The sequence below is a fragment of the Ornithorhynchus anatinus genome, chromosome 11 (genome assembly GCF_004115215.2).
Source record: "Ornithorhynchus anatinus isolate Pmale09 chromosome 11, mOrnAna1.pri.v4, whole genome shotgun sequence".
NCBI classification, from domain to species: Eukaryota; Metazoa; Chordata; class Mammalia; order Monotremata; family Ornithorhynchidae; genus Ornithorhynchus; species Ornithorhynchus anatinus.
In genome coordinates, this window is record NC_041738.1 from 2,660,722 (window position 1) to 2,686,881 (window position 26,160).

A 26,160-nucleotide genomic window follows, 5' to 3' on the forward strand; every position below is an offset into this window, starting at 1 on the left:
TATATTATATGTATATTAGAGAAGCAGCGTGGTTTAGTGGAAAGAGCACGGGCTTGGGAGTCAGAGGTCGTGGGTTCTAATCCCGTTCTGCCACTTGTCAGCTGGGTGACTTTGGGCAAGTCACTTCACTTCTCTGTGCCTCAGTACCCTCATCTGTAAAATGGGGATTTAATCTGTGAGCCCCACGTGGGACAACCTGATCACCTTGTATCTATCCCAACGCTTAGAAAAGTGCTTGGCACATAGTAAGTGCTTAACAAATCCCATCATTATTATATGTACAGATATTTGCTGTGGATTATATATTATCTCCCAGACTAAACTGGTTTTTCCTCTGCTCCTTCTCCCCTCCCCATCGCCCTGATTCCCACCCTCTGCTCTACCCCCCTCCCCGTCCCACAGCAGTTGTGTATAAATGTACATATTTATTACTCTATTTATTTGATTAATGATGTGTTTATATCTATAATTCTATTTATATGGATGCTGTTGATGCCTGTCTACTTGTTTGGCTTTGTTTTGGTGTCTGTCAACGGACTGTGAGCCCTTTGATGGGTAGGAATTTTCTCTGTTGCCGAATTCTACTTTCCAAGCGCTTAGTACAGTGCTCTGTGCACAGTAAGTGCTCAATAAATATGATTGAATGAATAAATGATTATTATGGATTATACATACACTTATACATATGTACAAGTCAATTTACTTGTATCCACCCCACTGCTTTGAACAGTACCTGGCATTACAGGCATAAATATATGTGTATATATATGTATATGTATATGTGTGTGTATATATATATAAACATATATGTATGTACAGATTCTTGCTATGGATTATAGCAAGAATATAGATTACAGATTATTGCTACAGAATGCATATTATTATTATTATTGTCATTATGGATTATACTTGCACATATGCATATGTCCAACCCGATTTGCTTGCATCCACCCCAGTGCTTAGAACAGTGCCTGGCACATAGTAAGCGCTTCACAGATACCATTATTATTATTCATTCATTCATTCAATCGTATTTATTGAATGCTTACTATGTGCGGAGCACTGTACTAAGCGTTTGGAAATGCACCATGGCTCAGTGGAAAGAACACGGGCTTGGGAGTCAGAGGTAATGGGTTCGAATTCCTGCTCCGCCACTTGGCAACTGTGTGACTGTGGGCAAGTGACTTCACTTCTCTGGGCCTCAGTTACCTCATCTGCAAAATGGGGATGAAGGGTGTGAGCCTCACGAGGGACAACCTGATGACCCTGTATCTACCCCAGCACTTAGAACAGTGCTCTGCACAGAGTAAGCGCTTAATGAATACCAACATTATTACTATTATTATTATTCATTCATTCAATTGTATTTATTGAGCGCTTACTTTGTGCAGAGCACTGTACTAAGCGCTTGGAATGGACAATTGGGCAACAGATAGGGACAATCCCTGCCCAACAACGGGCGCACAGTCTAATTCTTATATATTTGCTAAGCCCTCCGAGTTTTTAACGTGGACCCTCCAATCCCTTCTGCATTTGCAAGCAGACTTCTGATTAATTGATGTCGTTATTGTTTACCCCGATTAGACTGTGAGCCCGTCATTGGGCAGGGATGGTCTTTATCTGTTGCCGAATTGTCCATTCCAAGCGCTTAGTCCAATGCTCTGCACAGAGTAAGCGCTCAATAAATACAATTGAGTGAATGAAGTTCACATACGCTTGGGGGGCAGTTCCAGTTTTTGGACTCCCCAGGGAATACACGATGCCTGCTCTGCCTTGGCACAGAATAAGCAATGAACAAATGCCATTATTAGGGAAGCAGTGAGGCTCAGTGGAAAGAGCCCGGGCTTGGGAGTCAGAGGTCATGGGTTCGAATCCCTGTCTGCAACTTGTCAGCTGGGTGACTGTGGGCAAATCACATTTCTGGGCCTCAGTTCCCTCATCTGTCAAATGGGGATGAAGACCGTGAACCTCACGTGGGACAACCTGATGATCCTGTATATCCCAGCGCTTAGAACAGTGCTCTGCACAGAGTAAGCGCTTAACAAATACCAACATTATTATCTGTCAAATGGGGATGAAGACCGTGAGCCTCACGTGGGACAACCTGATGATCCTGTATATCCCAGCGCTTAGAACAGTGATCTTCACAGAGTAAGCGCTTAACAAATACCAACATTATCATTATTATTATTAATAATCTTCTCAAAGACTCAGGGAGGAGGGGGTTTTAGGCCTCACGCCCGTCAAAGGGTAGGGACCGTCTCTATTGCTGACTTGTCCATTCCAAGCACTTAGTACAGTGCTCTGCACATAGTAAGCGCTCAATAAATACTATTGAATAAATGAGTGAATAGTAACTGATTAACAAATACCAACATTATCATTGTTATTATTAATAATCCCCTCAAAGACTCAGGGAGGAGGGGGTTTTAGGCCTCACGCCCATCAAAGGGTAGGGACTGTCTCTGTTGCTGACTTGTCCATTCCAAGCGCTTAGTACAGTGCTCTGCACATAGTAAGCGCTCAATAAATACTATTGAATAAATGAGTGAATAGTAACTGATTAACAAATACCAACATTATCATTGTTATTATTAATAATCCCCTCAAAGACTCAGGGAGGAGGGGGTTTTAGGCCTCACGCCCATCAAAGGGTAGGGACTGTCTCTGTTGCTGACTTGTCCATTCCAAGCACTTAGTGCAGGGCTCTGCACATAGTAAGCGCTCAATAAATACTATTGAATGAATGAGTGAATAGTAACTGATTAACAAATACCAACATTATCACTGTTATTATTAATAATCCCCTCAAAGACTCAGGGAGGAGGGGGTTTTAGGCCTCACGCCCATCAAAGGGTAGGGACTGTCTCTGTTGCTGACTTGTCCATTCCAAGCGCTTAGTGCAGGGCTCTGCACATAGTAAGCGCTCAAAAAATACTATTGAATGAATGAGTGAATAGTAACTGATTAACAAATACCAACATTATCACTGTTATTATTAATAATCCCCTCAAAGACTCAGGGTGGAGGGGGTTTTAGGCCTCACGTAGGCCTCTTTGGCCAATGGACTACATTTCCCATCAGCCCCGCGCGGTCACGTGGGGTGGGCCAAGAGCGCATTTCCGGTCGGGGCAAAGGAGCAGGACCAGGAGGCTGCAGGAAGGTGGTGAGTGGGGCTGCTGCTGGGCAGGGGTGGTTTGGGTGCCATCTTCCCCTCCCCATCCTCGGCCCATTGGGGAAAAGGACCGGGCGAGACGCAGGAGGGCTCCTGTGCTGTCCCAAGTGTGGTCAAGTAATAAAAATAATAATACTATTGGTATTTAAGCGCATACTATGTGCAGAGCACTGTTCTAAGCGCTGGGGGAGACCCAGGGTCATCAGGTGGCCCCGCGTGAGGCTCCCAGTCTTCATCCCCATTTTGCAGATGAGGTCACTGAGGCCCGGAGAAGTGACTCGCCCACAGTCACACAGCTGACAAGTAATAATAATGATGTTGGTATTTGTTAAGCGCTTACTACGTGCAGAGCACTGTTCTAAGCGCTGGGGGAGACCCAGGGTCATCAGGTGGCCCCACGTGAGGCTCCCAGTCTTCATCCCCATTTTGCAGATGAGGTCACTGAGGCCCGGAGAAGTGACTCACCCACAGTCACACAGCTCACAAGTAATAATAATAATAATGTTGGTATTTGTTAAGCGCTTACTATGTGCAGGGCACTGTTCTAAGCGCAGGGATGGGATACAGGGTAATCAGGTGGTCCTACGTGAGGCTCACAGTTGATCCCCATTTTACAGATGAGGTCACTGAGGCACAGAGAAGTAAAGTGACTTGCCCACAGTCACACAGCTGACAAGTGGCAGAGTCGGGATTCGAACCCGTGACCTCTGACTCCCAAGCCCCCGCTCTTTCCACTGAATAATGTTGGTATTTATTAAGCGCTTACTATGTGTCGAGCACTGTTGTAAGCGCTGGGGGAGATACAGGATAATCAGGTGGTTCCACGTGAGGCTCCCAGTCTTCATCCCCATTTTGCAGATGAGGTCACTGAGGCCCAGAGAAGTGACTTGCCCACAGTCACACAGTTGACAAGTAGCAGAGCCGGGATTCGAACCCATGACCTCTGACTCCCAAGCCCGGGCTCTTTCGACTGAGCCATAGGGAAGGTGCCCAGCCCTTGGCTAAACGCCGGGGCGGATGCGAGCTCACCACACGGGACTCTGGGCTGGTGAGCGGGGATGGTATCTCCATTTTACAGGAGAGGAACAGTTATTTGTATATAGTAGTTATTACCCTATTTATTTTGTTAATGAGGTGTAAATCTCCACGATTCTATTTATCTTGGTGGTGGTGTTTTGTTTTGCTTTGCCATCTCCTCCGTTTAGACTGTGAGCTCGTTATTGGGCTGGGTTGGTCCCTATCTGTTGCCGAATTGTCCATTCCAAGCACTTAGTACAGTGCTCTGCACATAGTAAGCGCTCAATAAATACGATTGAATGAATGAAACAAGCCCAGAGAGGCAAAGTGACCGGCCCAAGTTTCCACAGTGGGCCACGAGGCAGAGCTGGGACCCTGATTCCCACCGCCAGGTCACGAATAACAATAATAATGATGGTATTTGGCAAGCGCTTACCATGTGCCAGGCACTGTACTAAGTGCCGGGGTGGATACACGCAAATCGGGCTGGACACAGCCCCTTGGCCCACGTGGGGCTCACGGTCTCGATCTCCATTTTACAGATGAGGTACCTGAGGCCCAGAGAGGTGAAGTGATTTGCCCAAGGCCACACAGCAGACAGGTGTTGGAGTCAGAATTAGAACCCAGGACCTTCTGAGTCCCAGGTTCGTGCTCTATCCACTACACTGTACTGCTTCGGTTTAGGGCCCTCATTCCCTCTGCGCCCTTATGCCTCCCCTGCCTGGGATCGTTGCCCGCCCTCCGTCAAGGCAGTGTGGCCTGTTGGGCAGAGCAGGTGACATTAGGTGTCGGGTGACATTAAGTGAGGCACTAGTCCGGCCCGTCGTCTCATTGGTAAAATGAGGATTTCTGCCTTTCTAGCTCACCTTTTATGAGAGCAAAAATAATTGTTCAAGCACTTGCTTTAACATCCATTCAATTGTATTTATTGAGCGTTTACTGTGTGCCAAGCACTGTGCTGAGCACTTGGGAGAGTACAGTATCACAATAAACGGGGACATTCCCTGCCCCCAGTCAGCTCCCAGGCCCTGTACTAAGCACTGGGGTAAGAAATAGAGAAGCAGCATGATACAGTGGAAAGAGCCCGGGCTTGGGAGTCAGAGTTCACGGGTTCGAATCCCGGCTCCGCCGCTTGCCAGCTGAGTGACTTTGGGCAAGTCACTTAACTTCTCTGTGCCTCAGTTACCTCATCTGTAAAATGAGGATTAAAGCTGTGAGCCCCACGTGGGACAACCTTATCACCTTGTATCCCCCAGCGCTTAGAACAGTGCTTTGCACATAGTAAGCGCTTAACAAACAAAATAGCATAGCCTAGTGGAAAGAATCCAGGCCTGGGAATCAGAAGACCTGAGTTCTAATCCCCGCTCTGCCACTTGCCTGCTCTGTGACTCTGAGCAAATCACTTCTCTGTGCCTCATTTCCCTCATCTGCAAAATGGGGATTCGTGGCTTGTTCTTCCTCCTTCTCGGACCATGAGCCCCATGCGAGACCTGATCATCTTGTCTCTACCCCAGCACTTAGTACAGTGTTTGACACATAATAAGCGCTTACAAGTACCAGAGTCATTATACGAGATAATCAGCGTAGCCTAATGGAAAGAGCCCGGACCCTGGAGTCAGGACCCAGATTCTCATCAGAGAAGCAGCGTGGCTCATTGGAAAGGGCACGGGCTTGGGCGTCAGAGGTCATGGGTTCTAATCCTGGCTCCGCCACTTGTCGGCTGTGTGACTTTGGGCAAGTCACTTAACTTCTCTGAGCCTCAGTTACCTCATCGGTAAAATGGGAATGAAGACTGTGAGCCCACGTGGGACAACCTGATCCCCTTGTATCCCCCCCAGCGCTTAGAACAGTGCCTTGCACATAGTAAGCGCTTAACAAATGCCATCATCATTATTATTATCATTATCCCAGCTCTGCCACTTGCCTGCTTTGTGGCCTTGAGCAAGTCACCTCACTTCTCTGGGCCTGTTTCCTCATCTGAAAAAAGGGTTTTTAATGCCTGTTGTTCTTATTTAGACATGTGAGCTCCATGTGGGACAGGGGCTGTGTCTGATCTGATTATCTTTTATATACCCCCACCATTTAGTACAGTGCTTGGCACCTAGTGTAAGCTCGTAGACTCCGCAATTATTATCACAGTCTCCTCCTGAGGCTAGGGAATATTTGAGAACTGGCAGAGTGAGGACAGCTGGTCCAGCTGCTGTCTCAGAAAGAAAGCTTTCTCCATTTTCTAAGGGTCCCTGGGATGCTCTCCCGAGCACTTACTACAGTGCTCTGTACTTGATAAATATGTTTGTTGGATTGATCGCCAGGGATGGAGTTGCCCCCAGCCTCCTACTCCAGCGGGTTCTTGGTGGCTGGCTGAGCAGATTCTATCGTTTCAACCCAGTTCCTTTTGTGTGGGAGAACAACATTTTCTATGTGGTCTGTGGGCTTTTTTTTTTTTTAAAGGTTTTTAAGGGCTTTGTGCAAACACTGGCCTCAATCAGTGGTATTTATTGAACACGTGGGTCAGTACAATAGAGTCGGTAGTCATGATCCCCCCCATAAGGAGCTTACAGTTTAGAGGGGAAGACAGAGCGGGGCAGGCTAAGTCTGTTGTATTGTACTTTCCCAAGTGCTTAGTATGGTGCTCAGCACGTAGTAAGCACTCAATAAATACCATTGATTGATTCAAGTAAATTTACAAATAGGGGAAATGGCAGAGTCTAAGTATATGACCATAAGTATCAATAAATACCATTGATGAAGGTGGGGTGAATATCAAGCATGTATAGGCAGAGATTGAGGTAGATTGAGTAGAAGAGCATTAGAAGAGCAAAGTGTGCTGGTTGGTTGTAGGGTGAGCTCGTTGTGGGCAGGGAATGTCACTGTTTATTGTTTTATTGTACTCTCCCAAGTGCTTAGTACAGTGCTCTGTACACAGAAAGTGCTCATAAATATGATTGAATTAATGAGTGAAGTAGCCAGAGAGCTGCTGAGCGCCTTAAAGCCGACGGTAAGGATGTGGAATAATCAGCTTGGATCCACTCGCAGTGGGCACAGGGTAGGCATTGTGGTGGGCAAACCCCCTTAACTGTCTCTTAATAATAATGTTGGTATTTGTTAAATGCTTACTATGTGCACAGCACTGTTCTAAGCGCTGGGGTAGATACGGTAATCGGGTGGTCTCATGTGAGGCTCAGTCTTCATCCCCATTTTACAGCTGAGGTAACTGAGGCACAGAGAAGTTAAGGGACTTGCCCACAGTCACACAGCTAAGTGGCAGAGCTGGGATTAGAACCCATGACCTCTTCCCCAGACTAAACATCCTCAACTCCTCAGTAGCAACTGAGGTGCCCGGTTTGCACCGAGCGTGGTCCTAGGGACCCCAGAAAATGCATCCCGGGCCCTGGCCTCTGGTGACTCTTGTCCCCCTCTCCCGCTGCCTTTCTTAGTCCTGCTGCTCTAATCCCAGCCCCGTAGAAGCCCGAGAGCGAAACTGGGCCAGATCCTCAGACCGTGGGGCAAGGAGGGGCCGGACGAGAAAGACGGGACTCCGTTGCCGTGTAAAAGACTCTTTATTAGGCAGGGACCACGCTGGAGGCTGGGAATAGAACAACCCCAGGAGATTCTGGAATCGCCGGGCTCCTCCGACCCGCAGCAGGGTAAAGGCCCGGGCCCCCGGGGGCGGAGGCCGGCACAGAATCTGCCGGGAAAGCTTTGCGGGCACCTGCTGACCCTTGCCCTTTCCCCTGCCCAACTCCCCTCCCTCCCCGAGCCCCGGGTAGCGCCTCTCCCCCGTTGCCGCCGCGGCCTTCGTACCCAGACGAAGCCGGCGACGGGCAGGGTCCTCGCTCTACGGTCATTTTGTCCGGAGGGAAAGAAGGGGCCGGGGGAGGGACGGGGCCCCGTCCCCTCCGAACCTCTCGGGGAGGATGGAGGCCGGGCCCGGGCGCCGGACTGGGAGGGGGTGTCGGGGAAGACGGGCGGGAGGGGATGCCTAGAGGGAGGGGGCTTTCCGGGGGATGATGCCGAGGGCCAGGTCACAGCGCACCCCCCAGCGCAGAGCTGACCTCTTCTTCTCAGTGGGCACGAGGTAGGTGTTGGGGACGTAGACCTGGTGGGGCCTGGGGGGCGCTTCCGGGCGGTCGAGCATCTGCTCGCGGATGCCCCAGCGCAGCTCCCGGTGCGCCGTCTCCCCGGGCAGCCTCAAGCTCTCCCAGTCGCGCTTGTACGCCAGGTAGCGGGCCACCCGGTCCACCTTGCCCCGGACGCGGCCCGGCAGCTCCGCCGGGGGGAGGATGAAGGACCTGGCCCGGCTGGGGAGGAACAGGTCTTGCTCGTAGGCCAGCTGGCCCGGCTCCTCGTGCCGCAGGTAGCCGGCTGGGTCGCCCCGGGCGGCGCCCGGGTAGCCGCGCTCGGGGTCCGAGGAGCCGCCCCGGTCGCTGGTGGGCGGGGACGGGGGGCTGGCGGGGCGGTAGGTCCGCAGCCCCATCAGCCTCCGCCTCAAGTCCCACAGCTCTCTCTCCGGGTCGCTCTCGCTGCTGGACTCGGGCTCCCGGAGGGCGGACTCGTCCGACACCTGCACCTCCCCGTCGGGCTTCCTCCGGAGCACCTTCCTCTTCATCACCGGCCTCTTCCGGGCTGCCTGGGGGGCGGGCTCGGGGGGCCCGGCCCCCTCGGCCGCCAGGCTCCGGGGAAGCCTCGGGAGCAGGGGCCACCCGCCAGGGGTCACCGAGGCTTTGCTGTAGGGGTCGTACGAGGGCGGGCGGGCGCCCCGCTGACTGTCCCCCTCCCCCTGGCTGGCACAGACCCGGGTGAAGGTCATGCCGGCGGCTGCCAGGCGGTCCTCGGGGTCCACGGTGTCCCACCTCTGCGGGCGAGGGCCCATCAGCGCCTCCATCACCTCCCCTGGGCCGGAAGGGCTGCAGAAACAGAAAGCGGAGATTAGCGTCCTCGGTCACTTGGCCTGCTGGGAATCGGGGCAGTCTCCTCCACCCCTTCCCCAACTCCAGACGCGCCATCCTAGACAGCCCCAGGGCCACGCTTGCCTCCAGCGGGGCCTGAGACGCCAGGAGAGCCCGTAGCTCTGCCCAACCTTCCACGTCCCCTCCCGCCGAGAGGACCCCAGTCCTGGGCAGCGCGGGGCAGGGCGGGCACCGAGGCCTCTGAGGCCGTTAGCAGCCCCTACTCAAATTGCCCCTCTCCCTTCACCCCCCAAGACCGCTGCTGGAGAATAATGAGCAGGGCCCTGGGCAGCACGACCCAGTGGAGAGAACCTGGGGTTTAAAAGATCCAGTCTCCGAGCCTGCTGTGTGACTCTGAGCGAGTCATTTCTTTCCTCCTGGGGCCTCCACTGCCTCATCTGTAAAATAGGGATAAGATCCCTGCACTTCCTCCAGCTTAGACCGTGGGCCTCGTGCGGGAAGACCGTCCGAGTCCGTTCTGATGGTCTCGCTTCTCCTCTAGGGCTCGGGGCCCGCAACGCCATCCTCCCTCTCATCTTGAATCCGTCGGCGCAGCTTAGGGCGGAGGGATCACGCCGGTGAACGCGAGGCCGCGGCCCCCTCCCTCACGATGGCAGGAGACGGAGGGGAGATGGGCGAGACCGAGCGTCTGCTGCGGCAGAGAGTGCAGGAACTGGAGCGGGAGGTCCAGCGGCTCCAGCGGGGGCGGGCCGACGGCCGGGAGGACCCCGCGGCCGGCGGGGCCAAGAAACGCCAGCAGCGCCCGTTTGACTTCGGCGCCTACGGCCGCAGACACGTGGCCCTCAGGATCGCCTACCTGGGCTGGGGCTACCAGGGTTTCGCCAGCCAGGAGAACACGAACAACACCATCGAAGAGAGGCTGTTCGAGGCCCTGACCAAGACGCGGCTGATCGAGAGGCGCCAGACCGCCAACTACCACCGGTGCGGACGGACGGACAAGGGGGTCAGTGCCTTCGGGCAGGTCAGTACGGCGGCTCTGGGCCAGCGGCAACCGGGGGCGACTTCGGGGCTGGGCCGGGCCTCCTCCCTCGTTGCGGGAGGGGGAGCGGGGCGCACGGGGAACTCCAGAAGGTTCTCGGGATGCGGGGGTCCCGGCGCCGATGGAATTTCGATCCAGGTTGAGCCACCCGCGTGGAGAGCCCCGGCCAGAGGGGTGGGTGTGCCGGTTTATAGCCTGGTCATGCCGGATCCCTGGGCGCCGTGGGGGATGCGGAGGAAGAGGGGGTCCGTGCCCAGACTGCATCGTGCGCTCCTGCCTTCCGGCCCTAAATCCGTTTTCCAAGATCGGGGGTGTGCAACACCACTTCCCGCCGGGAAAGGGTCTGGGCATCGTGTGGGCGGCCGAGCGGGGTCTCTGCCACGGATCCGTTTTCCCCCATCCTCAGGTGATCTCTCTGGACCTCCGCTCCCAAACTGTCAGGGGCGGTCAGGAGGAGGAGGGCTCGAAAGACAGAATGGACGCCCGGACCGCGGAGATCCGTTACACCCACATCCTGAACCGCGTGCTCCCCCCGGACATCCGGGTGCTGGCCTGGGCCCCCGTGGGGTCCGGCTTCAGCGCCCGGTTCAATTGCCTCCAGCGGACGTACCGCTACTTCTTTCCCCGGGCCGACCTGGACCTCGAGGCCATGGATCGGGCGGCCCAGAAGTACGTCGGCACCCACGACTTCCGGAACTTATGCAAGATGGACGTGGCCAACGGCGTGACCAGCTTCCAGAGGACCATCCTGTCGGCCCAGGTCCGGCGGGTGGACCAGAGCGAGGAAACGGACCGGCGGGATCCTTTCCGGCTGTGTCAGTTCGAGGTGACGGGCCAGGCCTTCCTGTACCATCAAGTCCGCTGTATGATGGCCATCCTCTTCCTGGTCGGCCAGCGGATGGAGGGCCCGGAGGTCATCGACGAGCTGCTGGACGTAGAAAAGAATCCCCGGAAACCCCAGTACAGGTAATCAAGGGTGGTGGACCGAGGCATCCTCCTGCACGGATTTTAGGTTTGGGCCGGGGGGGTGTTTCTCCTCGTCCCGTCCCCCAGAATTAGAGGGCAGCGGGTGGAGGCGCGCCGACCCCGGGCCCTGGTGTCTCCGCAGCATGGCCGTGGAGCTCCCTCTGGTGCTGTACGACTGCCAGTTTGAGAAGCTCGAGTGGATCTACGACCGGGAGGTGCAGGAGTTCAACGTGCGCCACCTCCAGCAGCTGTGGGCCAGCCACGCCGTCCAAACCCAGCTGCTCTTCAGCATGCTGCAGGGCCTCGACTCGGCCCCCGTGGCCCCTGGCCCAGGTAGGGGGCTCCGCCCGGGGGGGGGGGGGGGGTCGGCGGGGCGGGGGCGGAGGACTGGGCTTCCAAATGACACCCGCCTCGACTGGCGGGGTCCTCCGCAGGCTCGGGGACAGACGGACCGGTCCGGTGGAGGGACGTCCGGCCGGCCTTCCGGCAGCAGGTCAGCGCTTTCGTCGAGGGCGTGAAGACGCGCACGTACAAGCCGCTGCTGGAGCGGCCCAGGTGCGAGGGGCTGGAGTCGCGGATCCGCCACTTCGTCCGCAGGGGACGCCTCGAGCCGCCCGGGGCTCGGCCCGGGGAGGGAGCGGCGGCCAAGAGGGGCCGCGGCCAGACCGCTCAGGGTGGGGACCGGGCCCCCGAGCGACTCCCGAAGAGGATCTGCCCCGGCCCCGTGGCGCCGGACGCCAGCTGCCCCAAGATCACGGCAGAGACCCGGACCGGCGATCCGCCCGGCTCCCCCGGCCAAGAGCTGGAGGGTAGGGAAGAGTCCTGAGCCTCCCCCCGGGCTGGGGAGACTCGGCCCTTCCCTTTCCAATTCATTAAAATTGCTCCGCTTTTTTAAGCATGGCATCTTTCTGGTTGCAACGGGGTGGAGGAGCCACAGACAGACTTCGAGCTTGGGAATCAGAAGGACCTGCCTTCTAATCCCCACTCCGCCACTTGTCTGCTGTGTGACCTTGGGCGAGTCACTGCCATTCTCTGGGCCTCAGTCCAGGTCTTGAACTCTTCAGTGGCTCGGAATGCCTGGAAGCAGCACTGGCGGGGAGGGCAAGCACAAGCCGCAGGTGCCATGTGGCCCTTCCAGGCACCTATGCATGTACCCACCCTGAAGGGAACTTTGATGGCAGAGTAGCATCGTCTCCCACAGCGCAGGACAACTTACGCAGACCTACCTACACAGGTTTGGGCCCGGCGGCAGGCTGCTGTAGAGGACGCCCCCTCCGAAGTCCAGCCAAGCCAGATGGAGGGGAGGGGAGACAGCCAGAAGGAGGGAAAGGTCTGCTGGGGCTAAAATTTTTGATTGAAGGCCCCTCGGGACATCTCAGCAAGGGAGCAGGCTCCTTGGAAATCCTCTGTGGCCAGCCTAGACCACGTGGCTACCGAGGGGGCTACCCTGATGGTCGACTGCCTGGCCCTGATCTGGCTTGGGACGCAAGATTCTCACTTGCATTTTGCCCTGAGCTGCACCTCCATCCCAACAGGGACAGGAGAACGTGAACGGCACCGAGCAAACCGCTAGCACTCGAATCAGTCCCTTCAGGCGGGTTCTCGGTCTGTGTCCTCGAGACTGGCCCGACCCTGAGGAGTAACGCCTGTGCGCAAGGTGGCTCGGTCACACGTATCCCTGTCACATCCGGAGAATTTACACTTGGAATTCTAGGAAATCTGGTATTCTGCTCCTGGTCACACCTGGCAAGAGAAAGTGCCCCTGCCTTGTCTTCCCTGAGCCTCCACGGCAGAAGCCAGGGCTCAACCCGCTTCGTACTCACCGAGACTGTTCGGTAGATAGACGAAATATTCTGGGTTTTCCAGGGTTCTCAAACAACCCACGGTCAGATCTTCTAAGCCGGACTGGGCCTGGACTGTAACTTAATTCAAGAATAAGTGAGCATTAATACCTGAACCCTTCGCTACCCTCACCGAGCTTAGCACACAAGACGAGCATCAGAACTTCGCTGTTACACAGCTGGCTTGGAGGTGACCTCATAATCAGATCTCTGGAACGGTAGGGAGGGAGGAGGCTCTCCTACACCGCGGGAAAGGACCAAGCCCGTGGCCACACAGTAACTGGGAGCAGGGGTCGAAGGGCCCTGACCCCCGGTGGTGCCCGTTGGCTCAGAGCTGGCATCTTGTGGAGTTAGGGAGACGTAATCTCCCCCCAGGCTGCCAGCTTCACCCTGGGCACTGGACTATTTCTAATCAGGGAACCAAGTGAGGACATGGGCAGCTTTTCCTCTCCCGCCGCGGTGCCGGGAAAGGGAGATGGGCACACATCTTGGTGCCAGTTTTCAAAGAGGCCTCAACTGGCGAGTGGTCCAGGGAGGGGGAAGGGCACTGCCCAGGAGGAGGAGGGGCACAGGTCTCAGCTTAAGCCTCGCTGACCCAGCGCCGCTAAACATGGGGAAGAACAGAAATCAGCAGAACTCACACCTACTCGGGGCACGTAGTCGCACGCTTGATCACTTAACTTCTCTGTGCCTCAAGTTACCTCATCTGTAAAATGGGGATTAGCTGTGAGCCTCGCCTGGGACAACCTGATTATCCTGTATCTCCCCCAGCGCTTAGAGCAGTGCTCTGCCCGTAGTAAGCGCTTAACAAATACCAATATATTATTATTATCACATCATCCAAGTAAAGAGGGGATTTTGGAAGTCAGTAGATCAGGTGGGGGAGGCCGGGGGGAGTGACAGGAGGCCATTTAGAGGGAGCCATTTTCAGCGTTCACCCTGGTGGACTTCGCCGATGGGCTTGAGAAGACCAACGTACTTACGCCGATGGCTTAACCGATCCCTCCACGATCCCTGCACAAATAAAGAGAGCCCTCCACTGCGTTCGTACCCTTATTTTTCACAGAGTCTGGAGCCGTTTCCCTTTCATCCTCTCCCAACGGCAAGACTCCATCTCGTCCGGGGCTACGGCCCGAGCAATCCCCCTCAGGGATGAGCGTGGCCTAGAGGACAGAATCCAGGCCTGGGAGTCGGGAGGATCTGGGTTCTAATCCTCACTCGCCACTTGTCTGCTGTGTGACCTTGGGAAAGTCACTGCACTACTCCGTGCCTCAGTTACCTCATTTGTAAAATGGGGTTTAACAGTTCTGTGAGCCCCATGTGGGCAGGGACTGTGTCCAACCCGATTTGCTTGTATTGATCCAGCGCTTAGTACAGTACCTGGCACAGAGTAAGCATTAACAAATTATACTATTATTCTTATCATTATCTGGGAGAGAAGCCAAGAGGAGCTTTCCCATATCCCCCAAGCGCCTGGACAGGACAACCTGAGAAGCAGCGTGGCCTAGTGGGACCGGCACAAGCCTGGGAGTCAGAAGGACTTGGGTTCTAATCCTGGCTCCGCCACTTGTCTGCCACATGACATGGAGCCAATCACCTCTCTGCACCTCAATTACCTTATCTGTAAAATGGGGATTAAAACTGCCAGCCCCAAGTGGCACAAGGACTTTGTCCAACCTGATTAGCTTATATGGACCCCAGTGCTTAGCAGAGTGCCTGGAACACTGTAAGTGCTTAACAAATACCATTTTTAAAAATAAACTCCGCAAGAGGCGGCTCCTGGCGAAATCGACAGCGGGGAACACAGGAGGGCCCTTCGGCTGTTTATCCGCAATCCAAGCTCGGCCATCTGTGCAGGCGGATCCCAGCCCTCTATTTTGATGCTATTGTTATACCTGTCTACTTGTTTCGTTTTGTCTCCCCCGCTTCTAGACCGCGAGCCCGTTGTTGGATAGGGATTGTCTCTGTTGCCGAATTGTACTTTCCAAATTCATTCATTCGATCATACTTATTGAGCGCTTACTAGGTGCAGAGCACTATATAAGCGCTTGGAATGGACAGTTGGGCAACGGATAGAGACCATCCCTGCCCACTGACGGGCTCCCGGTCTAAACGGAGGAGACAGACGGCAGAGCGAAACAGAACAAAATAAAAACAAGGCAACGTTATCAAGATAAACAGAATAAAGGGGATGTACACCTCATTAACAAAATAAATAGGGTAATAAATAATATATACAAAGGAGGACAGTGCTGAGGGGAGGGGGAAAGGAGAGAAGCAGAGGAGTGGGGGGGACAGGACAGGGAGCAGAGAGAAAGCTGGGGGGAAGTACAAGTGCTTAGTACAGTGCTCTGGACACAATAAGCGCTCAATAAAGACGATTGCATAAATATAAAACCACCACCATCAGGGACGCTGTGCCCTTCCACAACTGCTGCCTTGCCGCTCCCCTCCCCATCCCAAACTCTAGAAACAGTGCTTGGCACATAGTAAGCGCTTTACAAATACCATCCTCGTTATTATTATTACTAGAAAGGCTCCGGAGTGGACGGATTCTCCTCCCCCTCTGCAATAATAATAATGATGTTGGTATTTGTAACTGTAACTCTGCAGGAGTTCAGTTACCTGTTCTCCCGCCTACTTACTGGGTGTCCCTTGGGGGGCAGGAATTTTATCTGACCTGTTTAACTTGTTCTTACTCCAGCGCTTAGAACAGTGCTTGACGCATAGTGAGAGCTTCACAAATACCACCGTGACCATTATGATTCTGCTGCCCTCTAGACCATAAGCTCTTGTGGGCAGAAAATGTTATACTATTCAATCATTTGTATTGAGCGCCTACTCTGTGCAAGGCGCTGTACTAAGCGCTTGGGAGAGTGCAATATAACAACAGACACGGGGATAGGGAAGCAGCGTGGCTCAGTGGGAAGAGCACGGGCTTGGGAGTCAGGGGTCATGGGTTCTAATCCCAGCTCCGCTCCTCGTTCGTTCATTCAGTTGTACTTAATGAGCGCTTACTATGTGCAGAGCACCGTCCTAAGCGCTTGGAATTTACAATTCGGCAACAGATAGGGACAATCCCTGCCCGACAACGGGCTCACAGTCTAAACAGCTGTGTGACTTTGGGCAAGTCACGTCACTTCTCTGTGCCTCAGTTCCCCCCTTTGTCCCCCGTTTAGGCTGTGAGCCCGTCATTGGGCAGGGATAGCCTCTTTGGCCAAATTGTACATTCCAAGCGCTTAGTACAGTGCTCTGCACATAGCAAGTGCTCAATAAATACTACTGATGAATGATTGTAAAATGGGGATTAAGACTGTGAGCCCCACATGGGACAACCTCATCACCTTGTATCCCAGCGCTTAGAACAGTGCTTTGCACATAGTAAACGCTTAACAAATGCTATCATCATTACTACTATTAATCCCCATTTTACAGATGAGGGAAGTGAGGCCCAGAGAAGCGCCTTGCCCAAGGCCAGCGCTTAAAACAGTGCTTTGCACATAGCAAGCACTTAACAAACGCCATCATTATTGTTATTAATCCCCATTTTACAGATGAGGGAAGTGAGGACCAGAGAAGCAACTTGCCCAAGGCCAGTGCTTAGAACAGTGCTTTGCACATAGTAAATGCTTAACAAATGCTATCATCATTATTACTATTAATCCCCATTTTACAGATGAGGGAAGTGAGGCCCAGAGAAGTGACTTGCCCAAGGCCAGCGCTTAGAACAGTGCTTTGCACATAGTAAGGGCTTAACAAATGCTATCATCATTACTACTATTAATGCCCATTTTACAAATGGGGGAAGTGAGGCCCAGAGAAGCAACTTGCCCAAGGCCAGTGCTTAGAACAGTGCTTTGCACATAGTAAACACCTAACAAATGCTATCATCATTATTACTATTAATCCCCATTTTACAGATGAGGGAAGTGAGGCCCAGAGAAGTGCCTTGCCCAAGGCCAGGGCTTAGAACAGTGCTCTGCACACAGTAAGCGCTTAACAAATGCTACCATCATTACTACTATTAATGCCCATTTTACAGATGAGGAAAGAGAGGCCCAGAGAAGTGCCTTGCCCAAGGCCAGCGCTTAGAACAGTGCTTTGCACGCAGTAAGTGCTTAACAAATGCCAACATTATTATTATCAGTGAGTGTTCAATAAATTCGATTGATTGCTGGATGCTGCCCCACCCCAAAGCTCATATAAGACTGAGGTCAGAGCCCCCAGCTGGGAGAGGGGAAACTGAGGCAGCCCGCACAAACCTGACAGTGAGTGAGAAGACTGGCGGCCTCCGCGCAGGCGCAGAACGCTCCTCTCGGCCGTTGAGCTCCACCGCCGTCCGTTTAAACGAGGCGGACAGCCCCGCCCCTTCTCTAATGCCATTGGTCAGATCGGCCCACGTGGGCGCCAACCCGCCTTTCCTATTGGTCCGCTCCATCGCCACTCTTCCCCCCCACCGTTGGCCTGGTAGCGCCGCCGCCCGAAACTCCTCCGCTCACGTGACCCGGAGCGGCTGCCCCGTTGCCTTCTGGGAGTTGTAGTCCGGGCCGACAGGGCGGGGCCCCTGGGCTAGGCCCAAACTCGGCCTCTTACCCCCCCCCCAGATCTAGAGCTAATAACAATAATAATTACAGTATTTTCTGTTAATATTATTGTTGATAATAGTATTTATTAAGCCCTTCCTATTCATTCAATAGTAATAATAATAATAATAATGTTGGTATTTGTTAAGCGCTTACTATGTGCCGAGCACTGTTCTAAGCGCTGGGGTAGACATAGGGGAATCAGGTTGTCCCACGTGGGGCTCACAGTCTTAATCCCCACTTTACAGATGAGGGAACTGAGGCACAGAGAGGTTCAGTGACTCGCTCACAGTCACACAGCCGACAAGTGGCAGAGCTGGGATTCGAACTCATGAGCCCTGACTCCAAAGCCCGTGCTCTTTCCACTGAGCCACGCTGCTTCTCCGTACTAAATTCTTCTAGTATTTATTGAGCGCTTACTATAATAATAATAATAATAATAATATTGGTATTTGTTAAGCGCTTACTATGTGCAGAGCACTGTTCTAAGCGCTGGGGTAGACACAGGGGAATCAGGTTGTCCTACGTGGGGCTCACAGTCTTAATCCCCATTTGACACATGAGGTAACTGAGGTACAGAGAAGTGAAGTGACTTGCCCAGAGTCACACAGCTGACAAGTGGCAGAGCCGGGATTCGAACTCATGACTTCTGACTCCAAAGCCCATGCTCTTTCCACTGAGCCACGCTGCATGCTTCTCTATGTGCCAAGCACTGATACGAGGCAATGTTTGTCCCACGTGCGGCTCCCAGTCTTCATCCCCATTTTATAGACGAGGTAACTGAGGCACAGAGAAGTTAAGTGACTGGCCCAAAGTCACCCAGCTAATAATAATAAGAGCCTGGGCTTTGCAGTCAGAGCTCATGAGTTCGAATCCCAGCTCTGCCACCTGTCAGCTGTGTGACTGTGGGCAAGTCACTTAACTTCTCTGTGCCTCAGTTACCTCATCTGTAAAATGGGAATTAACTGTGAGCCTCACGTGGGACAACCTGATTACCCTGTATCTCCCTCAGTGCTTAGAACAGTGCTCGGCACATAGTAAGCGCTTAACAAATACGAATATTATTATTACTCCCAAAGCAGTTATGTACATACATGTAATTTCTTTATATTAATGTCTGCCTCCCCCCACTCTAGATTGTAAGCTTGTCATGGCAGGGAATGTGTCTGTTTATTTTTGTATTGTCCTCTCCCAAGCGCCGAGTACAGTGCTCTGCATACAGTAAGCACTCAATAAATCCGATCAAATGAATGAAGAAGCGGTGTTATTGTCTAAATCAAATCTTCTTCCAGCTTCTCTACCCGATTCTCTCCGAAGGGGTCCGGGTTCCTGCGGGTTGGGGCAAAGGAGAAGGGAGAGATCAGAGCATCTCGTGTCTGGGTGTGGGGCTCAGGGAGGGGTTAGGCCCACGTCAGGAAGCCCAGAGGAGGGCAAAGATGGTAATGAGGCCCAAGGCAGGGCAGGAGTTTACATTTCCGAATGGCTGCCATGTCCCCGAGGGAGAGTGGCAGGCTTTCTCCTCCCAAAGTGACTCCCTTGCCCGTTGCCCCCACCAAATATTCCAGACCTTAAATGCCCTCCTCCAACCCTCAGGACCAAGGCTCCCATATTTCCCTCTCTCGATACCGGGACCCAAAAGATTGGAAACACTTTGTGGGCAGGGAACAAGTCACTTATTTCTATGGTCCTTTCCCAAGTGTTTAGCACAGTACATTTCACTATTACAACTACTTTGCTAATGCTACCAATGCCACCATTCATTTATTCATTCATTCAATCGTATTTTTTGAGCGCTTACTATGTGCAGAGCACTGGACTAAGCGCTTGGAATGGACAATTGGGCAACGGACAGAGGCCATCCCCGCCCAATAACGGGCTCACAGTCTAAACGGGGAGACAGACAGCAGAACAAAACAGAACAAAAGAAAACAAGTAGCCTGGTGTAAATATCAAGTTAAATAGAATCGTGGATACATCCACATCATTAACAAAATTAATAGAGTACCTTGTCCAGGATTCCCAGGGTTCGCCAGCCTCCATCCTGTCTCTCATAACAACCTCCCTCATCATATCAGACAGATGATTGCTCTCCCCAGTTTCAAAGCCTTATCAAGGGCCCATCTCCTCCAAGAAGCCTTCCCTGACTAAGCCCTCCTCTCCTCTTCTCCAACTCCCTTCTGCATCGCCCTGACTCGATCCCTTCATTCATCCTCCCTTCCGGCCCCACAGCACCTATGTATATATCCGTACTGTATTTATTTATGTACATTAATGTCTCTCTCACCCTCTATCTAGACTGTGAGCTCGTCATGGGTAGAGAATGTGTCTATTTGTTGTTGTATTGTACCTTCCCAAGAGCTTAGTACAGTGCTTTGCACACAGTAAGCGCTCAATAGATACGATTGAATGAATGAATGAGCACTCAAGGGCCTGGCTGGTCCAGGCTCTCCGTCAGTTAACCAATCAATCCATCGATCCATTCATCAATCATCTCTCTCTCCAGAGGTGGTTTCCCATGAAGGTCATTCTACACTTCCTGGATGCAGCGGGATGGACCCGATGAACCTCCAGCCTGCGGAGTCCACCTGTCTGTCCTTTGAGGTCCACTAGCCTCTTGGCATCAGATTCCTACCAATCTCCCCTTCCTATCTGTAGAGCTCACCTGTGGAGAACACAGCAGCCTGTTCCCTCCTAACCACTGTGTTCCCTTTGGTGTGCTTCTCATCTCCGTTCCCCTTGACTGCCGGGCCTATTAATTCCTTCCAGTTCCGCAGCGGGGGGAGGTGAGGCCGGGATCTTGGATGTGGCACTGTCATGGTATTATATAATGGTATCTATTGCCTACAGTGATCAGTGGACTATATTACTACTAATGTTACCATCAATATTCCCACAAATATTCACATTTACTTAGCATTACCATGGTCCTATATTAAGTACAATCCAACTGGGCTCAGTCCCTCTCCTACTTGTGACTCATAATCTAAGAAGGAGGGAGAGCAGGTATTTGTATCCCCATTTTAGAGATGAGGAGACGGAGCCCCCCAAAGTTGAAGTCACTTGTGCAAGGTCACAGGGCAGTCCAACGGCCGAACCGGAGCTGGAACTTGGGCCTTCCCACTCCCATCCTCAAGTTCTTTCCATCAAGCCACGCTGCTTCCTTGGGAAGCCCAAGAGAAGCACAGGACGGATTCCCTGCTCAGAAGAAATTCCCCTCTGATGAGGGGAAACAAACATGAAAAGATTTACCATTAGTAGAATAGGAATAAATAATTAAATATATTATGATTAATTTTTGTTGCTGCCAAATGCTTGCTTACTATGCGGTCAAACACTGTTCTAAAAGCTGGGGTAGAAACAAGTTAATCAGCTCAGACACAATCCTGGGGCTCACAGTCCAAGTAGCAGGGAGAATATGCAATTGAACTTACATATATATATATATATAAATATATACAATTTATATGTACATGGATATATATATTTTCCCAAGCTTTGTGGAAGGTTTAAGACAAATGCTTAAGACTTAGAGGTGGCTAACAGTCAAGGGAAGGGGCAGGCAGGGTCAGCTCCCCTGTGTCTGAGAGGAACAGGTTGCTCCTGTTGGTATTTGTTAAGCGCTTGCTATGTGCAGAGCACTGTTCTAAGCGCTGGGGTAGATACAGGCTCATCAGGTTGTCCCACGTGAGGCTCACAGTCTTCACCCCCATTTTACAGATGAGGTAACTGAGGCACAGAGAAGTGAAGTGACTTGCCCACAGTCACACAGCTGACAAGTGGCAGAGCCGGTATTCGAACCCATGACATCCGACTCCCAAGCCTGGGCTCTTGCCACTGAGCCACGCTGCCTCCCATAATGACCTCGACCTTGCCACCAACCCCTTGCCAGTGGCCTGAAACTCTTTCCCCCTTCATATCCAACAGACCACCTCTCTCCCCACCTTCAAATTTAAATCACATCTCCCCCAGGAGGCCTTCCCTGACTAAGCCCTCATTTCCCCTACTCCCTCTCACTTCTGCATAGCCTTTGCATTTGGCTAACAATAATAATAATAATTGTGATATTTAAGTGCTTACTATGTGCCAAGCACTGTACTGAGCGCTGGGGTGGTTACAAGCAAATCTGTTTGGACACAGCCCCTGTCCCACATAGGACTGGACGGTCCCGAGGGGCCTTTGGGGGTCTTTCCCGGGAAAGCCAGATTGCCCCAAGGCCTGGGGTTGCCCCCTGGTAGCCCCGGCCTAGGGATTGTCTCTATTTGTTACCGAATTGTACTTTCCAAGGGCTTAGTACAGTGTTCTGCACACAGTAAGCGCTCAGTAAATACAATTGAATAAATGATTGAATTCATGCCTCGGCCACGAGCCATTTCCAGGGCTTTACTGTCTCCTAGCGGCCCAACTGAGCCCTCACCCGGCCAAGCCGGGCCCGGGCGGCCTCCTTCTTGGCGTTCAGACAGTAACCACTCCTGCGCCATTTGTTCTGCACTTTCTTTGGGCCAAGCACTCAACTAAGCGCTGGGATAGCTACAAGGCAATAAGGTTAGACAGAGTCTCTGTCCCACATGGAGTTCACAGGCTGAACTTCTCGGGACCACAGGACCGACCCGTATGGCTCCCACAGTCGTCGCGCCTGATAGTCCGGGCTTCCGGCCTCGGAGAGGGGCCGAGGCCGAGCTCCCGGCCCGGTGAGGCCACGGGGGTGGCGGGGAGAAGCTCTTCTCTAGACTGTGAGCTTGTTGTGGGCAGGGAATGTGTCTCTTTATTGTTGACTCCCACCTATATATTCTCACCCAGTGTTCTGCCCACAGAGAGCGCTCACTAAATAGTATGACTCAACCCTAGGCTGGGCTCCCCGAAGAGGCGCGGTCGACATTCGGCGAGCTTCGCTTTGGGGTTTCGCCCTACCCGGAACCCGCTGGCTGCCTACCAGTGTCTTAACTGCCCCGCGGCCGGCTGGCACCTCTGGTTCTCGGACCCACGGCTCCATCTTCGCCAGCCACTTCCAGTGGCAGGGTCTCCTTTCCCCACCGTCTCACACGCTCACGGGTCAGGATCAGCTGAGGATGTGCTGGGCCCAGTCCAGGATCCTCCTCCTCATGGCCGGCCCCGGGCAGAGAGATGGGGCAAGTTGCGGCGGCCGGGTGGACCATCTGCAGTGCCTTGGAGCCCTACTGCCTCAGTGATTGGGCGGCTCCCTTCCTGTCAAGACACCTCAAATGCTCCAAATCTGTGTGGAGGAGCAGCAGGAGATTAATCAGCCCTCTCTCCCGCCTCCCCACTCCCCGCCCCCAGCCAGGCCAGATAAAGCAAGAGCCCGCCGGGAGGTGGGGGTGAAGCTGCAGACGCAGTCTTGGCCTCCACTCCTGCAGCCCCTGTCTCCAACCCACTCCCGAGCACCTCGGTCTTCCACCCCTGCAACCTCCAACCTTCAAGCTCAGAATGGACAAACAACTCCTGCTGAGCCTGGCCGCTCTGCTCTGCCTCTTCGGGGGTGAGTCCGAGCTGGGCAGGGGAAGCGTTCCCATCTGGGCAGCGTGGGAGTGGGCAGGGGGAAGACCCCCCACCTGTACCTTCCCACTGGGAAAGGGTTAAAGCTCTGGGGCCCACTTTCTGCTCCTTCTCCCCATAGGGAATGGGGTAGGGGGGGACTCAGGGCTGGAGTAGCCCCTCGGTCCTGGGGAACCAGATGGGGGTCAGGGTGGGCAATGGGGCTGCATCCCCCAGCTCGCTTCCGAACGGATCCCTTCCCCCCCTCGCCCCCGTGGTCTCACCCGTTGCTGTCCGGACCATCAGCGGCGGCGGCTCTGAAGTGCACAACCTGCAGCATCGTGGCCACGGATGGCCGCTGCCAAGTGGGCCAAGGCACCTGCGTGGCTGGGCCGGGAGAGTCCTGCTTGAAATACAGAGTTTACCAAGGTGGGTGAGGGAGGCCAGGGCAGGGGTCGGGCCCCGGGAGGAGGGAGGCAGGGACATTGGAAGGAAGAGGGCAGGAACACTGAAGTCAGGGAGTGAGGGGGCACTTGGGGAGGGGTGTGAGCCAGACTTAGGGGGCAGGAGGAAGGGAAGGGCAGGGGCTGGGACCCTGGGAGGAGGGGGCAAGGCTGGGGGCGTGAGGGGGGCCAGAATTGGGGCCCCAGAGGGAGTGGACAGGGAGCTCTGTAGGGAAAGGGGCTATGAGCATTTGGAAAGGGGTGAGGCTGGGGGCTTGAGTGGGGGAAGAAATGGGGTGTTAGTGATCTAATTTCCTGAGCCGCCCCCTCTCTCCTCCCTAGGGGACACGCTCCAGGTTGGGGGGATGAGCTGTGAAAAGAACTGCCAAGCCAAGGAGTCCATGCAACTTGGAAAGAAATACATCTACACCTGCTGCAGCAACAAAGACCACTGCAACCAGTAAGGGCTGAGCCCCCGTGCCCCGCCGGCTTGCCCGGCCAGCTCCCGGCTGGGGGCTCAAAGCTCAGCATCAGACCCCCAGGCCCCTCCTCTGCCCTCTTCCCGAAGGCCACCTCATTTCTTTCCTCAATAAACATTGCTAGCTGGACACAGCGCTGTTCTAGATTTCTTTCCTTCCCGCCTGCTGGACCTGGGAGCATCTCTCCGGTTCTCAGGGGCCTCGGAGGATGGGCGGAGGCTGGGGGCTGCCCTCCTTGGGGGGAGTGAGTTGGTGGGGGAGGAGGCAGGGACTACTTCTTATTTCCAGCCCCACCCTCCGTTAAATATCCATTCGGCCTTGAGGGGGATTCAGCCACTCGCCCACCCCCTCAACCATCCGCTCCCTCCCAGTTCCACCTCGGTCTGGCAAGGAAGCAGAGGGGTCAGCGGGACCCTTGCTCATCCTGGGCACCGCCTCCCCGGCCCTCGGCCCCTGCATCAAGTCCTGGGGGGGCAGGAGAGGTCAGCAGGGCATGGGAGCACCCAACAACACACACTTTCACACTCACCCACTTTCCAGGTGCAGTCTTCCGTCCCCGCTCCACCCCGATAGCTCCGTGGCCTGCCCACAAGGAAAGGGTGGCTGCAGATACTTCTGTGATACTTGGCCACGACGCTCTGGGATCTGGACAGCCCCGAGGAACCTTTGGGGTCTTTCCCCGGAAAGTCAGATTGCCCCACGTCCTGGAGCAGCCCCCGGTACTCTGTCAGAACGTGGCCCGGGCCCCAACCGCGCTGCCTCCGCCATGAGCCATTTCCAGGCCTTTGCTGTCTCCTAGCAGGCGTTCGGACAGTAATTTGTTCATTTGTTCAGCACTTGCTATGAGCCAAGCACTCAACTAAGCGCTAGGGTAGCTGCAAGACGATTAGGTTGGACACAGTCTCTGTCCCACATGGAGTTCACAGATTAAGGGAGAGGGACAACAGGTATTGAATCTCCATTCTCCCAATGAGGAAATTGAAGCCCAGAGAAATTAAGTGATTTGCCCAAAGTCCTACAGCAAGCAGGTAGCAAAGCTGGGATTAGAATTCAGATCCTTTCATAAACAAGGCGGGGCTCTTTCCCGTAGGCCATGCTGCTTCACGGTTGCTGACCTCAGCCTCTCTCCTCTCCCGCTCTCTAATGAGCTCTAGGATCAGGTTTTTATGGGTTCCGGCTTCCTATAAAGTCTTTTCCTGAATCCAGAACTAGTTTCCAGAGAAAGACCCGTCGTGACCTATCACCCACACCTCAGGATGTGATCAATGCTGTATTTTTTCCCCCGTGCTTAGTACTGTGCTTTGCACACAGTGAGCACTTAATTCTATTAGTAGTTTTAATAGCACCAATGTATGCTGCCATTCTCAGTCCTGCAGACCCCCAGAAGGATGGAGACTTGGTGAATTATAATTTAAATAATACTTTTATTTTTCCAAAGGGATATCACTTTCAGATATTTTATCCTGTAATAATAACAATAATATCACAAGCATTTTTCTAAGAACCGGAGTAGATACGAGTTAATCAGGTTGAACACAGTCCCTGTCCCTGACATGGGGCTCAGAGCCTAAACAGTAGAGAGACAACGGATAATTGATCCTTATTTTTCAGATGAGGAAACTGAGGCCCAGAGAAGTTAAGTGATTTGCCCAAGGTCCCAGACCTGGGATTAGAACTCAGATCCTCTGACTCCTTAGACACATGTTCTCTCTACTAGGCCATGCCGTCTACGAGGCAAGAAAGGGCAACTCATATTATCTCTCATTTTGCAGAGGAGCAAACTGAGGGCCCGGAGATGTTAGGTGGCTCGTCTGAGATCACAAAGCAGGGCAGGGGAAGAACGGGAATTTGAAACCAGGTCTCCTCCATCCCGTTCCCATTTCCCACCAGCTCAGGCCGTCTCGGCTCGGGCCTCTCTGCCGGCTCCAGCCCCTGCTCCCTCACAGAGCAGAAGCCTCTGGGAGACACAAGCGGACCCCGCGGCAGACAGAACTGACGGGGAAGGCCGGGGTCTGTGCCACATGGATCCCGAGTGGGATGTAATTATGGCAGGGATCAGGGTGGGATGAAGGGAAGGAAAAAAGGGAAGATCAGGAGAGGAACTCAGGGAGGGGGGAATGGGACTAAGGACCCCTCCCCAGCACGTCCAACTATACTCACCCTCAGCCTAGTGGTCCGGGTACCCTCCCCCGCCGAGGAGGGGAAGGGGAAGTGGGG

At 53.6% G+C, this 26,160-nt stretch overlaps 3 protein-coding genes across 5 annotated transcripts; 2 read left to right on the forward strand and 1 right to left on the reverse strand.

Moving 5' to 3' along the window:
* The first annotated feature begins 3,109 nt into the window (after nucleotides 1-3,109).
* On the forward strand, nucleotides 3,110-12,002 carry PUS3 (pseudouridine synthase 3). Of its 2 annotated transcripts, none has more exons than XM_029075935.1 (5): nucleotides 3,110-3,166; nucleotides 9,644-10,123; nucleotides 10,548-11,107; nucleotides 11,250-11,440; nucleotides 11,542-12,002. In XM_029075935.1, exons 2-5 carry the CDS (start codon nucleotides 9,752-9,754, stop codon nucleotides 11,931-11,933), a joined length of 1,515 nt encoding a protein of 504 aa, XP_028931768.1. In that variant the 5' UTR covers nucleotides 3,110-3,166; nucleotides 9,644-9,751; the 3' UTR covers nucleotides 11,934-12,002. The 2 variants fall into 2 exon arrangements, with proteins under 2 accessions (XP_028931768.1, XP_007661144.2); XM_007662954.2 differs by lacking the exon at nucleotides 3,110-3,166 and adding an exon at nucleotides 4,796-4,836.
* HYLS1 (HYLS1 centriolar and ciliogenesis associated) lies at nucleotides 7,734-17,287 on the reverse strand. Of its 2 annotated transcripts, none has more exons than XM_029075936.2 (3): nucleotides 17,211-17,287; nucleotides 12,931-13,029; nucleotides 7,734-9,099 (listed from the first exon to the last, which is right to left on the reverse strand). In XM_029075936.2, exon 3 carries the CDS (start codon nucleotides 9,075-9,077, stop codon nucleotides 8,175-8,177), a length of 903 nt encoding a protein of 300 aa, XP_028931769.1. In that variant the 5' UTR covers nucleotides 9,078-9,099; nucleotides 12,931-13,029; nucleotides 17,211-17,287; the 3' UTR covers nucleotides 7,734-8,174. The 2 variants fall into 2 exon arrangements, with proteins under 2 accessions (XP_028931769.1, XP_028931770.1); XM_029075937.1 differs by lacking the exon at nucleotides 17,211-17,287 and adding an exon at nucleotides 14,000-14,157.
* A 5,578-nt stretch (nucleotides 17,288-22,865) lies between these two features.
* On the forward strand, nucleotides 22,866-24,077 carry PATE3 (prostate and testis expressed 3). The gene is made up of 3 exons (XM_007662955.3): nucleotides 22,866-23,025; nucleotides 23,328-23,450; nucleotides 23,807-24,077. Exons 1-3 carry the CDS (start codon nucleotides 22,974-22,976, stop codon nucleotides 23,926-23,928), a joined length of 297 nt encoding a protein of 98 aa, XP_007661145.1. The 5' UTR covers nucleotides 22,866-22,973; the 3' UTR covers nucleotides 23,929-24,077.
* Nucleotides 24,078-26,160: the final 2,083 nt, after the last annotated feature.

Excerpts from the sequence above, each read along its gene's own strand:
- HYLS1 (XM_029075936.2), bottom strand. The coding sequence starts at position 9,077 with ATGGAGGCGCTGATGGGCCCTCGCCCGCAGAGGTGGGACACCGTGGAC.
- PUS3 (XM_029075935.1), top strand. The coding sequence starts at position 9,752 with ATGGCAGGAGACGGAGGGGAGATGGGCGAGACCGAGCGTCTGCTGCGG. Across the intron at positions 10,124-10,547 it reads GGGTCAGTGCCTTCGGGCAG|GTGATCTCTCTGGACCTCCG; the intron begins GTCAGTACGGCG and ends CCCCATCCTCAG. Across the intron at positions 11,108-11,249 it reads CCCCGGAAACCCCAGTACAG|CATGGCCGTGGAGCTCCCTC; the intron begins GTAATCAAGGGT and ends GTGTCTCCGCAG.
- PATE3 (XM_007662955.3), top strand. The coding sequence starts at position 22,974 with ATGGACAAACAACTCCTGCTGAGCCTGGCCGCTCTGCTCTGCCTCTTC. Across the intron at positions 23,026-23,327 it reads TCTGCTCTGCCTCTTCGGGG|CGGCGGCGGCTCTGAAGTGC; the intron begins GTGAGTCCGAGC and ends CCGGACCATCAG. Across the intron at positions 23,451-23,806 it reads GAAATACAGAGTTTACCAAG|GGGACACGCTCCAGGTTGGG; the intron begins GTGGGTGAGGGA and ends TCTCCTCCCTAG.